This window comes from Sitophilus oryzae, unplaced genomic scaffold (assembly GCF_002938485.1).
Source record: "Sitophilus oryzae breed Bouriz unplaced genomic scaffold, Soryzae_2.0 scaffold_1637_pilon_pilon, whole genome shotgun sequence".
NCBI classification, from domain to species: Eukaryota; Metazoa; Arthropoda; class Insecta; order Coleoptera; family Curculionidae; genus Sitophilus; species Sitophilus oryzae.
The window spans coordinates 156,003-173,389 of NW_022146322.1; the positions used below are offsets into that span (position 1 = coordinate 156,003).

Below are 17,387 nucleotides of genomic sequence, written 5' to 3' on the forward strand. Positions count from 1 at the left end.
TTTGGAATAAAACAATGTTTTTGCCATTTTCAAAAAAATATCACCAGCTCCATAATAAGCCAAGAATTGTCAACAAATCAGCGATACCCGTCCATTTTTTGCAGCTCATTTTGCTTGAAATTGTGTATTCTGAAAATGTATAAATATATATTTTTCCATTAATCATTTATTGAAAGACCTAAGGTATCTTGGATTATTTATGTGTGGGATACGGTTTAAAAAAACACTTAAGAACAATAATATATAAATAGATTTGCCATTATTGTTAGATTAGATATGTTTTAGAAAAATGTAATTCAGAGATTGAGCAACACAATAAACATTTGTCATTCGTTCAATTCAGTTTGTGATATTCGTTCAATTTTTTATCTATAAAAGCAATGCGATTTTGTTTAGAATCAAAAATTTCTAAAAATCATTATCGTGAAATAAAGTAACTTTTGACAGACTATTTGTCTGTTTCTAACTAACGTTTGGTTCATTAGTTTTATCTTAATAAACGGTGTCATTTTTCTTTTCCCCCATTTTTTTCATACTTTTTTCCTATTACTTAATCCATTCTGTTAAACATCATTCGACAAATACTGGGACTATTATTGCATTATTACATTTTTCTAGAATTCTACTCAAAATCTCGAAACAAAAATTGAATTTTGATATTTTAAACATTTTTATAATTTCTTTATTTAAATGGCAACTTATTTATTTTAATAATCTTATAAGAATATGGCTCTTTTGGCCAAATATCTCTTTTGACTAATAATAGTTCAGTGAATCCTTTGATTTATTTGCAAGTTCGCAAATTTTCCCCAACCAAACCATATTAAATTTGGAATTAAAGTGTTCTAGGCAACTGCATATTTAAAGTAGATACAAAGTGTAATACTTCTTTATAAAAAGGAAAAAAATATGCTTTAAGTCGCTTCTAGATGCGAATGAAAAACGGACGTTTTACCTGAACCGAATTAAAACTGGCAGTCAAAACGTAAAGTAAAATGTCTGGACTGAGCTCTAGACCCATATCTGAAAACCCGGAATTGATATTTAATTCCGGATTAAAAATGAAATTAAAATCGGATAAGTAATTCTTAACGATGCTGTTAACTGAACTTTCATCCGTGATGGGACTTTTATATAAGGGTAGAGAGATCAACAACCAAAGAAAGCCAAATTGCTTCTTGTCTAGGTTTTGGTGTCTATTTACTCCATTTCAGGGCTGTCCAGTTTGGTTGGTGGTTTGTAATAGCCAAAATAAAAATTATTGACCAATTTTATGTATTGATAGAGCCATGGAGATGGAGTAAACAGAGTTGCCAAAGTGGCCAAGGAGTAAACTAAACGTTGCCAGGAAATGAATATTTCAGTTCTTTGGTCGTGCAGTACTTTCGCTACAAGTTCATCATCATAAATATAAAAAACGCAATAAAACCAAAAAAATACTAATGATAATATAAGCAAAGCCCCAGCTACTCTTCTTCTTCTGAAGCCTTTGCTTCAATGGGCCTCTCTAACCTCAAGAATGTCATTAGATGTTAGTTTTTGGTAAACAGCTTTGCCTCCGGGTTATACAGAAATTTGGAGAGATGAAGTAGGTATGTCACTGGTATTTTGCAGCGTTTAATATCACTTCTCCATTACAGGCATTCGGCTCTCTTAGTAGTCTTGGTAGAAGTTTCTTAGCCGCCCATACACGAAAGGGATTTTTAAGCGAACGATCCCGCAGTCCAGATATGACATTTCGTATATGCTAACGTAAGAGTACAGATTAAGAGTACAGATATTTTGGTATTCACAAACGCGCATATTTAATCTTTTATCAAGTTAGAACTCACAATAATCGGGACTGCCACATATCCGATATTTCTGCGCAGTGGTCCACTAACCTACAGATATAAATGAGAGGTAAAGTCTACGGCGGAACAAATCTTTTAAAAATCCCTTAAACATACATGCAACGGATTTTTAAGCGATCGGTCCATAGATATGACATTATGTACCCGCCGATCCGGTCGTTCAGAGTACAGATATTTTGGTATTCAAAAACGCGCATATACAATATGATCTTTCATTAGGTTCACTCACAATAATCGAGACTGCCACATATCCGATATTTCTCCGCGGTAGTCCACTAACGCACAAATATTAATGAGAGGTAGAGACCGTGGAGGAACAAGTCTTTTAAAAATCCCTTGCGTGTATGGGCGGCTAATGCCTCCTATGAATTTTCAGATTTTTCTGAACCTTTTCGGTGGTTGTTTTGTAATTGGAGAAATATAGTAGGCTCCAAAATATAATAGTTTGCGGTAAAGTAATAGATTATTTTGAACTGAGGTTTCACTAACCCCAATGTATTGACGTTTTTTTTTCGGAGACATGCCCCGGGCTATAACGGGATCTCCCCTGCATTGCAAATATTTAATCCAACTTTTGAATATAATAATATTTTTTTTTTCTTAATTAAAATCGGATTTGGATTAGACACTTCCAAATGTACAAGGTGGTCGAAATTGGTCTGTTTTAACAGAGAAAACCTATTTCCTGACTAGATAGAGCAGAACCGACATAGCTGTCATGGGCTCGATTTCTGAGAAACGTTAAATGGCGTAAACCGCCTGTTAATATTTTCACTGCCAACTGAGAAAACCTTTTTTATTTTGCGGAATAATAAAATTCTGTAAAAAAGTTATTAAGGCACTTTATTATGAAAAATCCAGTGGCGTAGTCAGTTTTTTTCTATGCTTGCTGTTTTTGTCAGAAATAATAAAAAATATAATTTTTTAAATGGAAATCATAGTTGGCTATGAACTTAAAAAAATGCTGGCGTTTTACCCTTTCCAATGATCTAAAGTTATGGACATCTATTTCTAAGAATGAGAGAAATATTTGGTTTTTGATCTTTATATCGAAGCGGGCCTTGATTTTGTGTTGACCTATTTGCCTAATTATTTTTTATCACAATTTAATGTTCTATATTATTATTTATCTGCATAATTAAAGACTTTTGAAAAGGTAAATTAACATTCTATATTAGTATTAGTAATTACAATTGGAAATCGATACAATAAACAAAGAATAAAACTGAAAAACAGTATTTTTTGAGTGACGAATAGAGTTTTCTAAAAAAATCATCAAAGTTGTTCAAACTGTTGAATACCTTGTTCCCCCTTGTTGAATACACAATAAACATCTTTTGCGCTAGTTACAAAAATTTATTTGACGAACTGGGGTAATAAGTCTAAAAGCTTGCCTAGTAGCCTTCAGTAATTCATCTTTAGTCCCGATCCCATTGGTTCTTCCCTTATATATAAGATCTTTTAATTTCCCCCATAAAAAAACTCGAAAGGAGTTACATCACAGGACCTAGCAGGCCAAGATATGGGCCAAGATACCTTGTTCCAATCTAATTCTCTCTAAATTCTCCATTTAATTGTGCAGTTGCAACCCTGGCTTTTTAATTCTACTAATATAGAATGTTGATTTACCTTTTCAAAAGTCTCTAATTATGCAGATAAATAATGATATAGAATATTAAATTGTAATAAAAAATAATTAGGCAACTATAGGTCAACACAAAATCAAGGCCCGCTTCGATACAAAGATAAAAAACGTAATATTTCTCTAATTTTTAGAAATAAATACACATAACTTTATATCGTTGGAAAGGGTTAAACGCCAGCATTTTTTTAAGTTCATAGCCAACTATGATTTCCGTTTAAAATATTATATTTTTTATTATTTCTGACTAAAAAAGCAAGTATAGAAAAAAAACTGACTACGCCGCTGGATTGTGGTTAAAAAGTGCCTTAAGAACGTTTTTACAGAATTTTATTATTCCACGAAATACAAAAGTTATGGGCAATTTTCCAAATGTTAAAAAATTCAAAAAGACTCCGAATCTCGGTTGGCAGTGAAAATATGAACAGGCGGTTTAGGCCATTAAACGTTTCTCAGAAATCGAGCCCATGATATCTATGTCGGTTTTGCTCTATCTAGTCAGGAAATAGGTTTTCTTTGTTAAAACAGACCAATTTCGACCACCCTGTACCTATTGGCTTATGTAGTGTATTGTAATCAAAACAAGCAATAACGGTGTTTTTCCCCTGTGCACTTTAGCAGTTTTTCGTTTTTTAAAATGTCAGTTTTATTGAATGATATTTTGAAACTTTATATAACAATTCCGGTAGGTAAACAGGTACACGGTAGTACAATCACCCGGTATATCTGAACCTAGTTTTTAAAATTAATAATGTAAAAAGTCTAAATAAGAAAACGTGTCATTTTCTGCGTACATTTTGGAAATTTATGAAAACGTCCTGTGTTACAATTATTCCATTTAATAAATTTACACTAATTTACGGCTAATCTCCACACGAATCCGTGCTATTTACATAATAATATTGTTCACCGTGGTGCTGATAAGACCGTCTAACACTTGAACTTTCGTATAATAATGCCCGCTTTAGTCAGTTTCGAGCATCTTCATCTACTACGCGTTCTTATCTCTCTGATTTATAAAAAAATTCGACGCATCTTTGCCTGAGCAGTTTGAACCACCATCTTTACAAAAAATGTTGATTAGAAAAATACTTAGAAAACTTGTTGAATTGAAGTAAAGCAAGAAAAAAATTGAGAAGCGATCTTATAGTGTCGGTACAACCAAAAAAAAATGTGTTGGTGAGCTAAGATAGTGTGCACCTGATGGTTTAAAATGCCTATAATTGTTGCTTTTCTCGAGTTTTGGTAGAGGAGTTAGATATTGCTGTCTAAATGTAGTAAGTGTAGCTGTAAAAGTTGTGTCTAACATAGATTGTTTTTTTATTGTTTTTAGTATTTCTTAATGCATCAATAATTTCATTAATGTCTTTATCTTTTTTACGGGATCATTTCTGAAATATATATGTGTACGGTCACTGAAATAGAAAAATTTCAAATAAAAGATATAATTTTATGACTAAATTATTAAATACTTATCGATATATAAAACTATCTGTGAAAAATGGTTCCTTATTATTGTATAGATGTTAAATAATTTTTAGATATAATGGATATTTTTTCGCTTTCGGCGACCTCTTTGAATGAAATTTTAAATTACTTTCAATTTTATATAAAGAAAACACTTAATCCACATTCCGACGCATGAAACTTATAAATATCAAAAAATATAACTATTTTAGAAAAAAATACTACCTAATACTTAGTCTTAAGAAAGATTTACCTTCTAGGATTCACTTTTTCTGTTTATTAAAAATTTCAATATTAGGAGCAATACCATCTCTTATAAATATATACTTAATCGGAACTTTTTATTGCATATCGGGTGTTTCCCAAAAGTGACTCACTCCTATAACAGTGTTTTGTTTATAAAAAACGAGATTCAGTACGTTAGTATAGGTATGACATAAAAATCAGTATTGATAGACGTATTCAGTTGTTTTCCGTTACTTCCTGTTTCGCCGAAAGTAACTACAACTTTCCATTTTTAAATTGTATCTTCAGGTTTTTTACTCTATTCGATAGAAAATGACACTCTGAATATAATGACATATCATATGCCAACTTTTTACCTTTTTGGCATATGGTTTATTTGAAATTGTAACTTGCGGTTCATAACGACAATTTGACTCGAAATACCAAGTCGGCACCAAATTATTTGTAAGAAAATGCTTTTTCCAAATATGTTAATGGGCCACCTTCTTACAATTTGAAAAAATTGAGTTATGATTAAAAATGCCATTTGGGCATTTTTTAACCTGTTAGGAAGAGACACGAAAAATATTAGCCGATCAAATCTATTTTTCCAAGGCTCCTTGATTAAAAATTAGTGTTTTTAATATAACCATATAACATAATATAATATATTTTATTCTAGATTAAATTTTCAAATACTATTTTGTTTTGGTGAGAAAATGTCAAAATTTCACATATGATATATTGTTCTATTCAGAGTAGCATTTTCTATCGAATAAAGCCCATACTAAAATATGTTAATAAAAAGTTGGTAGGCAATTGTTTTAGTTTCAAAGTAAAGGAATTTTTCCAATTTTTTTTTATCTCAAAAACTGCAACTTTGACTGATTTTGATGTTATAACAAATTTTGTTGCAAATATTATTCCTAATCTTAAATTGAAAACCGCGTTTCGCTAGCTACTGCAATTTTGGAGTTACAATTTTTAAAATTTTTAACCCCCTTCCATACTCCCTTACCAACCCCCCACCTCCACCAAAAACTAATAGCCAGATTCTCGGGTGCCACAGTATTTTTGAGCCAAATTTGGTTAAAATCGGTTTAGCGGTTTTTGAGTTATCGTATTACAGACAGACGGACAGACAGGCAAACAGACAGACACCATGAAAATATTTTGTATTTAGGTCATTTATGACCCAAATAACTAATTTTGAGTGACACTAAAAAAACTTTTTTTTGCCGATCTTAATAGCCTACCATACCTGTTGGTATGGTCGGCTAAAAATAAAAAAGTTATAGTGGTGAGCCACTTTTGAGAAACACCCGGTATTAAAACATTTATTCAATTTTTCAGTAAGATCAAGAGCTAAAAGGAAACATTTTCTGTATAAACGCTTAACATATTATGATATGTATACCATAGAAAATACCTACTGTATGATGTTTACCTCTATTTCCTCAAATCTAGATTCGACCTTGTCTAGTTTACCTCAAAATATAATAAAATATTTTATCGAACATACACTTGACTTTTATTGACAATGACACAGTTTAGACTAAGGTTTGAGACATTCTTTTGTTATAATTTTGATTTAATAAGATAAGGATTTATGAAGCAATAATATACAACATTAAGTAGGTAATTTTGTAGCATCGTATATAAACGTGACAGGAAAATATTATTTAATACTTTTAGTCTGTCCAATACAATGACTACAGAATACATTTTAGTCATTGGTCGAAGGGAAACTGTATTTTGTGTCATACCCTCAATATCATCTATATAATTTTAAAAAAGTAACAAATTATTATTTATTTTTGTATATGCAGACTAATATTTTTTTATTAGAAATTGTTTACCTACATTTTTGTTAGTTAAATTGAGCTGTACTAAAGAAGTATCATTGCTAAAAATATAAAAAGGAAAATTACAGCATAAAGATTTGAGATCTTGGATCTTTATACTGTTGTTGACTACTAGGTATAAAAAAGCAAGCAGCATAAAATAAGAGTGAAATTTAATTTCGGAATATTCAAAATATATCGTACCTCTTCGTCTTTCAAAATATTTTATGAATTGAGTCTGAGATACAGGGAGGATTAGGTAGTGGGGGGATACCTCATACAAATATAAAAACCAATCCACCAAAAGAAATATAAAAACAACTATTTCTTTTGATTTAATTAAAACTAAAAATTTAAAAAAAACTAAAAATATTGTTAATTTCAGCACAGTATCCTTATACTTCTGGATATCTATCGGAACCAGAACCTGGTGCCTACGACAGTGATTTTACCGAGTACAAATATGCCACTCTAGATCGTAGACGACCTCCCACATCCCAGGAATATTTGAATACTTCAACGACAATGCCTCGAAACGTACCTGATAAGTAAGTAAGATCACGACTGTAGGAACATTATACCCTAATACCCTGATGGATTCCATATGAACTAAGTGGTATTGTTTATACCAAGGTCTACACTAACCAAAATTTACTTCTAATTTTCAATTTCATTCTCAAAAATAATTTCTCACAAACATTTAAAAGTTGGGGCGTTGATTGAAAGAATTGGGAAGATACGCAACCTAATGGCGTTGATTGAAGAAATAAGAAGATGCGGAACCTTATGAACGATTTCGCTGCACAAAACCTGTCCGAGATGTAGCTGGCGTTACCGTCAGCCTGTCCGAGATTTAGTTAAGCTCTGCGCTCATAAAAAATCTTTTCTAGGTACTGAATATGTCGTATGATCGAAAAAAGTCGTTTAGTTGGCTTGGAAATGACGATTATTAACATTCACCATAATATTTTATATATGAAATAACAGCGATCTTCATTTCCAAGCCAACTCTGACGCCGTCCTTTTGTTTAATCGCGTATAATATTATATTAAATTGTTTAATGATAGAAAATCCATATTATTAACGTATTGTACCCAAAATCCGTAAATCTACGAATTAATCAGTAGTTCTGACAACACTGTCTCCGGCAACCACTCACTCTGTCGACTGAAATCAGAACTACGGTACAGTATTCTTTATGCGCAGCTCTGTAAACGACTATCAGCGCGCAACGGCGCGGCGCAGAGCTAAACTAAATCTCGGAATTCTCGGACAGGCAAACGATAACGCCAGCTACATCTCGGACAGGTTTTGAGCCACGAAATCGCTTATAACGTTGTGCATTTTCTTATTTCTTCAATCAACGGTTAGGGTTTGGAATCATTGATGTTACAACAGCAAAATAAAACAATAACTCACCACAATACACCAAAACACTTTACTCCTAATAGACTGAGAGCTGACTACATAAAAAACCTTATCATCGTTACATGGCTAATTTTTTCTGTGAAGTGTCTTTTTATGTAGCCATTGTGAAATAGTCATGTCTGCCAGCGCGATCCCGGGGCTTAAAGCGGGGGCGGCCAATCGAAAGGGTGAAATTTTGACACTAAAAATATTATAAGGCGCACGAGTTATAATTGACAAATAGCTTTTATTTATTATTAGGAAACGTGTAAAATTGTTGACAGACATTTTTCTCGTGACTGAAATGCCAAATGACAAAAGAAAATCATCGCATACATGCATGTCGGTTGGTGGAATGTCATGTTTATTGTTAATTACTTTTAAAAACCGCATGCAAAAGGGCAGACAAAAAAATTGTTATTGAAATAATAAAAAAATATATTTATAATATAATCGTATATTATATGATTTATCTATACTTAAATGGATGAGGCGGCCAGCGTTCCCTGAATAAAGCGCTAGAGTAATATCGCGCTTTTGATAACTGTCTGCAGCTGATTGAGCCACGATCTTTTTGTCTGCCCTTTTGAATAAGGCTTTTAAAATAAATAAATATGACATTTCACCAATCGGCATGCAAATATGCAATAATTTTTTTCATTCTTCAAATTTCATTTTTTAATAATTTTTAAAATTTCATGCCTCTTTCGCGTTGTCTGTCGTCATTTTAGCGACTAGAAAAATGTCTGCCAACAATTATCTACGTTTCTTAATAATAAATAAAAGGTATTTTCGCAATTATAACTCATGTATCATATAATATTTTTAGTGTCAAAATTTTCAAAACCCTTTCGATTGGCCGCCCCCGCTTTAAGCCCCGGGATCGCGCAGGCAGACATGACTATTTCATAATGGCTACACAAAAGGATATTTCTCCACACAAAAAATTAGCCATTTAACGATGTTAAGGTTTTTTATGTAGCCAGCTCTTAGACTATAACACTGCACACGCGTTCCTCTAACAATGTTAGTTTTTAATCATCTGCTCATAATGATGATGATTAAAACTAGTCTAGTTGGTTGATGCTAACATGGTTAGCGAAAGCGCATCCGATGTTAAGAGGAAAGTATTTTGGTGTATTGTGGTGGAGTTTTATTTTGCGATTTTACCAAAAATTTAAAAGTCTGGTAAATTCGTTGTTTGTATTATAGCGTAAGACATAAGGATAGATAATCTACAAACTTAGAGGTTATGTTAGGTTCAGATTTATATTATTGCCAGTTAATGGACAGAGAAATGTAAACTAGCTGGTTCCTACAAATTAGACATATTTTCATTACTTGAACAATAACTCCTTTTTGGAGGAGATTATGGATATTACATCTGTAGATTTATTGGCATTGTTATTCGTTTTACCTAATAACTTATTTACTATCGATTACTTACCTATTACACTTATTGACTATCGATTGTAAAAGTACTACTATATATTCTACTTATTTTACAGATCATACTCATCATCTGATATTGTAAAAAATACTCCACCTTCGTACAAAATACAGCCAGGAAGAATAGAAAATTATAAGCCCGGACACTCTTCCATATCAGACAAAGAAGCCAAAAAGGTAAAAGCGATTTATTTTCATTCTAAAGTTATGACAAATATTATTATTATTTACACGCAAACAAAATAAAGCGAATCATACATTAAAGCAAGCACAAATACGTTAGCGCTCTTCTGTGACAGCAATAATATGTCAGTAGCAGCACATGATACTTATTCATTTTGATCATACATATGACGCTAAACATTATTAATCATGTACCAAGAATATTACTGAATTTGAGCAAAACCGTCTATCTTCAATTTTATAACTTTGAAATTTTAATTTAACTGAAGTAATCATTATCTTAGATATTGTTTTATTTTATTTTAATTATTCTTTTTTTTATTTTTAGTGGTGGGACGAGGTCATGGACATTTTTGACGGGGTACGAACAATTTACGATATTATTATTTAACCAATTCTCACTTATTACTTATAATATGTTAGAGATCATAATAATCATAACAAAATATTAAGAGCAGCTAAACAATTCTCATTTAGCATTGTCTAGAAATGTTTCATTTGGATATAACGTCTGTGCCAAAAGGTAAAACAAATGGAAATTATTTTGATTAAATTATTGAAAAAAAGTTTTACGTGACCTATTCAGCATACCCTATAATAAAATACTATGGCGACTGACTAAAAGTACGTGTTTAAAACCGGTGTTAGGCTGACACCGGTTGCCAAATAAGGGCTACCCGGTCAGTGTACCGGTGTTATAGGTTCAACAATAGTATATTGTGCAACTAGTGTGAAAAGTTGTCGATTGCCCACTCGCTCGAGTGGGCAATCGACAACTTCGCACGAGTTGCACATACTATTTTTTATTATGTTGCTTTTTAATATGTGTCTTTTGTTATATTTCATCATGTAAACAAAAGAGACTTATTAAAATGCAAAAAATACTTTTGGAACACCCCATAGATGACATTAAACACTTCAAATTTTTAAATCGAATTTTAGAGTAGAAAATGAAGGAATTTTAACGTTGCTTCTTCATAATGGTGTTTAATAAAATGTTTACATGATGAAATATAATAAAAGAGACATATTAAAAAGCAACGTAATAAAATAAACAAAAAAATAAAAAATATTTAAATTAACCTCACTTTAATATTGACACTTCGAGGCTGTCTTTTTTACTTGTCAATTTGCGTGTGCCAATAAAAATTTGGGTGCGAGAAATTTACTTGTCGCACTCAAATCGACATTAAATTTACTCAAAACTAGTGTGGTAACTGTGAAGTGGACAACTAGCGTCTTTTCGACTCCAAAAGAATGCGAAAAGATACTACTTTCCCCGCATGAGTAATAAAATATAATCTAAGGGTGCAACCGGTATTGATGTCGACACCGGTGTTGATCTTGATATAAGTTCGGACTACGGCACCTGTTTTGATAAGAAGAGGTATACTTCCCGAAACTTTAAGAATTTTTTTGTCCGTTAGGCAAATTTGTTTATTAGTAAAGCACTGCCAAAGTTTGCAGAATAAAATCTGTAAAATTTGAATACGCCAATCAATCCTAATTTTTGTCATATACTAACATACCAAATCTCGATTTTTTATCTGTAAAAATAAGAAAGTTATAGGAGTGAGCCACTTTTGAGACGCACCCGGTATACATTTGATATTTTGGACATTTGATATTGTTTTTATTTCATTGGATCCCCTGAAATATTATTCATATTTAAAAAATACGCTTTTTTCCAATTACTCAAGAAGATGTCAGTTATTATAGTATGATGTATCGCATTTTTTTATTGGACAAGCTGAATTGGTTACACATGCACTTTTATGAAAATAGTCTATTTGTTTTAAACATTTTAGCACTCACTTTAGTGTTTATGTACAATCTCGTTCATTAACTAAGGAGTTTGCAGTAACATATTAGTTAATACAGTTACATAACTGAATATCAATAAAATTAAATCGCATAGTAAATTAAACTTCCTGTGACATACAATTATCTTATTTTTCCATCAATTGGCAATACTACATTCTTTCTTTTCTCCTAGGCTGATAATAAACAGGTAGTTTAAATTAAAGATTTTGGGAAAAACCGAAATTATCAATCTGCAAACAATAATTATATCATTAACGATAACATTTAGTTAGTGTCATAGTCCTGGTAACTAACAAAGGGTCTTTTTCCATTTAAAGTGGTTAGACGACCATTCGGCGTTGCCAAGTTACGAAGTTATGTTCGCGACGGCAATTACTCACTCAGTAAGAAAAGCATTCGCATGAGCAAGATGTACTTTTGTGACGATTGTCGTTGGTTTTCATTGCGACACATTGATCCAAGAATTAATAACAGTTATCTACATATAGTATGTTCATTCTGACGAAAAGATCTAATGGGTAGCCAGAGATGTACATTAGCTCAAAAAAAGTTTTTGAATTACAACTTACAAGAAACTTCTAAGCAAAGTATTTGAGATATCAGGAAAGGTATTTGAAATACTAGATATAAAATACGTATTTTCTAAATACATACTTTTATTAAAATAAGATACTTTTTGAAACATTTTTTTATTTCTTAAGGTTTATTTAGCTTATTATATTAATAAAAATTATGAACAAGAATCGTGGAAATCTGACAAAATATAGTTTAAACTTATTTGGCCACTTTATACTTAAGTAAAACCAAGTACCGTATGATCGAGAAAAAACGGCGTCAGCGATGGCTATGAAATGAAAATCGCTGTCATTTTATATGTAAATTTATATGGGAAATGTCATCGATCGTCATTTCCCAGCCAACTGGACGCCGTTTTTTTTCGATCATACGGTAGTTCTTATTTAACTGTATCATTCATTTTTCTTCGATGTGGTCCAATAATCATTCGTCCAAAAGAAAAGAGACGCTGCACATGGGCGGAATTCGGCGAACAGGTGTTTTTTTAATGTAGAATGCAGATTTAAAATCTTTAAGTTAATGTTTCCTTTTTACTTAAGTATTGCACTATTTCTAAGTTAGCGATGCTACCAGTTAGCCCCGTGTTGCCGCTACTTACAACAGAGGAATCAAAAGCCTCTAAAAACATGTAATGAGATTCGTCTTTTGTCTTTCTTTTTACGTATTCTCCATTGTTGTTTAAGTAATCCAATTTTTATTTTTCATACCGATTAATTTTACGTGTTTCAGTCAAGACAAGGTTTTTGACACGTTCTTTTTCTTTCAATTTCATTTTAAAGTATGGATATGACGCGGAAACTAATATCGCATCATTATTGTATTGACTAAGAGAGGGTCCCAGGTGGGACCCTCCACTGATGCCTCGAAGGCCTATTGAATTGCTAGTTAATTGAAATGGACACTAATATCGCATCATTAGCTGCAGGCTCTAATTGCAAAAACTTTTTAAAACGTCTGTTTATGTTTTTTTCATGTACATCTAGAAAAGTGTCGCAATATTTTAAGTTTTCCATTTTAAGATTTTTTATTGATATATTAGATTCTTATTAGTGCGGGTAATAGACAGCCTTAATATGTGTCTTTATCGCCTTACAGACTTTGTATGGCTTCTCCTATTTACTGCTATCAGTTATAGCTTCAGATATTGAAGAATAAAAATGTTTTGTAATTTTTAGAATGTTTATTTTCCAGTAATGTTTTTTGTTGAATGTAATTCCGAGTATCCTTTTCGTGTAAATGTACAAGGAAATAATATAAGGACTCAAATCGTGTACCTCTATCCACTTGCCGAATTTGGTTCCAATCGACCCATAAGTAAGAAAAATCCTGATGATTTTGTCCATTTAGAGGCATCGGTTCGAAACGTCGAGTGCGTCATCCTATAGCCCGTCCCCAATTATACCGAAATCGACCCACATTTTCTTCAATATCAAATCCTTAGTTCCACCTTGATGAAGATGAAAACTAAACGTCGTATTGCAGGGTGGGACCGTGTGCACCGTCGCTCACATAGCCTACCCACCAAATTTGGTCGCAATCGGACGACATCAACTTTTGACGTTTCTTACGTCAAAACTAACTGTCACAGTGACACGTGTCATACACGGTCAAGTTTGTCTGTGTCCAATCTATCGACATACCAAATTTTATTTAAATCGGATGATTTTTCTAAGCCCTAGGCTGTCCTTACCACTTTTCCTCTCGACATGCCAATATTGCTTCCTTCATCATTATTATTCAATTTCCTTCATCTGCGAATATTTCGTCATATCTAATACGGATATTTAATTTTTTGGCCTGGCAACACTGTCCATATGATTGAATGCTGTAAAAAATATGCATAGGTAATAATTAGGAAAATTATTTTACAAACTAAGTATTTATAAAATACTAATAGACTAAAAAAATGCATCAAAATACAAGATCTAGTCCTAGGTGCCTTCTCTGTTGAGGTTGGCGATTAATATGGTATATGACTCTCTGTCCAGAGCTTGGCGAATAGTTTCTGGCCAGAGCTTGGTGAATAGTTCCCCGACGGAAACACCATACTGACACCGACATGTGGGTCCAATCTCTTATGTTACGTAGCCATGATGTCTTTTTCCTCCCTATGCTACGTTTTCCATCGATTTTTCCTTCTATTATGAGCTGTATTTCTTCATATTCTGAGTGCCGCATTATATGTCCAAGGTAGGAAGTCTTTTTGATTTTAATTGTGCCTGTTAGGTGTGCACGAGTTTTCATTCTGTTTAAATCTTCACAGTTTGTTGTTCTGGGGGTCCAACTTATCCTCAGCATCCGACGATACATCCACATTTCAAACGCATTAAGGCGTTTAATGTCTTCTTGTTTTAGCGTCCATGTTTCGCATCCATATTGAAGTAGGAGCCATATATAACATTTTAATGTTCTTAGCCTCGTTGATATAGCTATTCTCGGATGGCATAAGAACTTCCGCATGTTGAGGAAACCAGCCCTAGCTATTTCAATCCTTCTTCTGGTTTCCTTAGAGTGGTCTAGCTGGCTGTTTAATTCCCTGTCGAAGTAAATATATCTCTGCGTGGTTTCGAGATGGATGCCGTTTACCATTATGTCGGTGTTTTCATTGTCCTGTGGATGTCTGCCGAAAATCATAGTTTTTGTCTTGATGATGGTGTTAATCTCTAAACTCATTCTAATACTTTTCTTTGTCAGTTTGTCCATTAGGGTTTGCAGCTGGTCTTCGGATTCTGCTAATACCACGGTGTCGTCTGCATATCTTATATTGTTTATAATTTTTTCATTTATTTTAGCGCCTTCTGGACAATTTTGAAGAGATTTTCGGATTAGGCATAAATACAAGATACAAGATGAGATTTAAAAAAGTATTTCAAATAAAATAAGATGAAAATACATATTTTGTATCTTTTATCTGTATTTCAAAAGCCAGAGTCGGACTGGCCATATAACCGGGCCCCAGCCTTCGCTGGCCCCCTCTCTTTGGATCTATATATAAAATAGTTCATTATTTATTATTAAATATAAATGAAACAGAAAAAAGTGACGGTAATATTCTGAGGTTATCCCCAAAACATTTTTTTGCATTAACAATATTATATACATTTATATTGCAGTTTGGTTTGCATTGAAATACGGGTAGTATCCTGATTTCAAACACTAACAACGAATCAATAGGGAAAAATTGACTAAAACGTAAGGCGAAAAAGTACGCAAAAAAGTTCCATCCATGTCCCTCCTCACATTGCTACCCGGGCCCCTTCTTACGATGCCTCCCGGGCCCCTCTGGTCCAGTCCGACCCTGTCAAAAGCATACTTGTATCTGAAATAAGTCACATATCTGTATATGAGTGTGGACGCTACGGATTTCATTTATAATGTCAGTTAATCATTATTTTTAAATTCACCACAATTCACCAACCACTTTCAAATATAAACAGATATTAAAAATTATGTTTCGGTAAACATTTGTTTAAATAGCTAATGTAATTCGAGTGAAATTGAAACACAGCCATCCATTATTCTTACCAGTAATATTCCTTTACTAATAATATTGTTTTACTTGGGGCATACTATACTATAGAATAACTGTTATTTTGAAGAAACTAGTATCATAGTTTAAGGAAAAGAGTAGTTGCACTCTCGCAAATATTTTCTGCCAGTTTTTGCAAGCTGTCGAATATCGGCAGATTGCAAAACGTTTCAGTTGAATTCCGTCCGTCGAGCTGCGAGGTTCGAGCGTTGCGTTCCAGCACAGAGACGGATTGACAAAAAATGAGTGCCTTACTGTGTGCTGCTATTGTAGGAATAATTCAAAAAATTGTTCTTTTGAGTTTTTTTAGATTTCCATCGGATATAAATCGGCAAGCTGATACTAATTATCAATTAACATTTAATTATATTTGTTTATTTTAGAAGCTGAGATATTATGTAATTAATTAAATGTTATTATTTTTTAAAGCGTGTGGGCAGATTTTAAAAATAGTTTTTTAGATATACAGGTTGTCTCAAATATGCGCATGAAAATATTTTTTGGTCAGTTGATTTGCCATAAAATTTTCATCCCAATAATAATTTACGAAATAATTTATATAGATTTATTTTTGAAACAATTTTAGAGTAAATATTTTGTACATCTAAAGTCTCCGCAAATTATTCATATTTTTTAATTGAAAGAATTTTATAATAGCATAATCTCTTATACATTTAGTGGACTGTATTTTTTTATTTATTTTTTATTATAAGTGGTCGTATTATAACAATATTCAAAATATTATGGACAAAATATTGAGTTTATATTTGAGGGAAGAAAAGTGCTACACCTAGCTTTAAACCACCGTAAATATACAGGGTGCCCCATTAGTGCGAGGAAGTCCAATATCGTCGTCGTTGTCGAAGATGTGAAATTTTTTTTATTCATATGTTTCAAGGTTTATAGAGGGGCGTATCCTAAAATATTTTGTTATATACAGGGTGTCAAAAAAAAGTTATGTTAAAGTTAGTTTTATTTTTTTTAATTATTTTACATCATTCTATATACATTATTCTATTTCGCACTCATTTTACCGTTGAAAAAGGATTATGTCACCGGATAGCATAGCTGCTGTGTTGGAGCCTCATTTATTACGCACTCATTTCTGGGACACCCTGTAGAGGGTATTTTTTATGGCGTCACCAAAATCGGAATATTTAAAATGGTATATCTCGATTTTTTTAAATGCCACATTCTGTATATTATTTTTCTGTCAGATGCAGAATTAAAAAATGAACATTTTTTATTTAAAGGGTTTCTAAATTTTTAACGGTTTCGCAGATATTCGCAGTATTATATTACGTATGGCTCTTTAAACAGTAAATGTTTATCAAAGCCACCTAAAGGTGCGTATTCATTATCCGCACGAACGAACGAACGAACGAAC

General features: G+C 32.4%; 1 protein-coding gene across 3 annotated transcripts in view; it reads left to right on the forward strand.

Moving 5' to 3' along the window:
• LOC115880570 overlaps window positions 1-17,387 on the forward strand; it is a 185,298-nt gene that overhangs the window by 106,187 nt on the left and 61,724 nt on the right. For all 3 annotated transcript variants that reach the window (XM_030897825.1, XM_030897826.1, XM_030897827.1), the window contains exons 11-14: window positions 7,417-7,579; window positions 9,948-10,065; window positions 10,400-10,432; window positions 12,213-12,278. In XM_030897825.1, coding sequence (XP_030753685.1) covers window positions 7,417-7,579; window positions 9,948-10,065; window positions 10,400-10,432; window positions 12,213-12,278 — 380 coding nt within the window. The remainder of the gene's footprint in view (window positions 1-7,416; window positions 7,580-9,947; window positions 10,066-10,399; window positions 10,433-12,212; window positions 12,279-17,387) is intronic.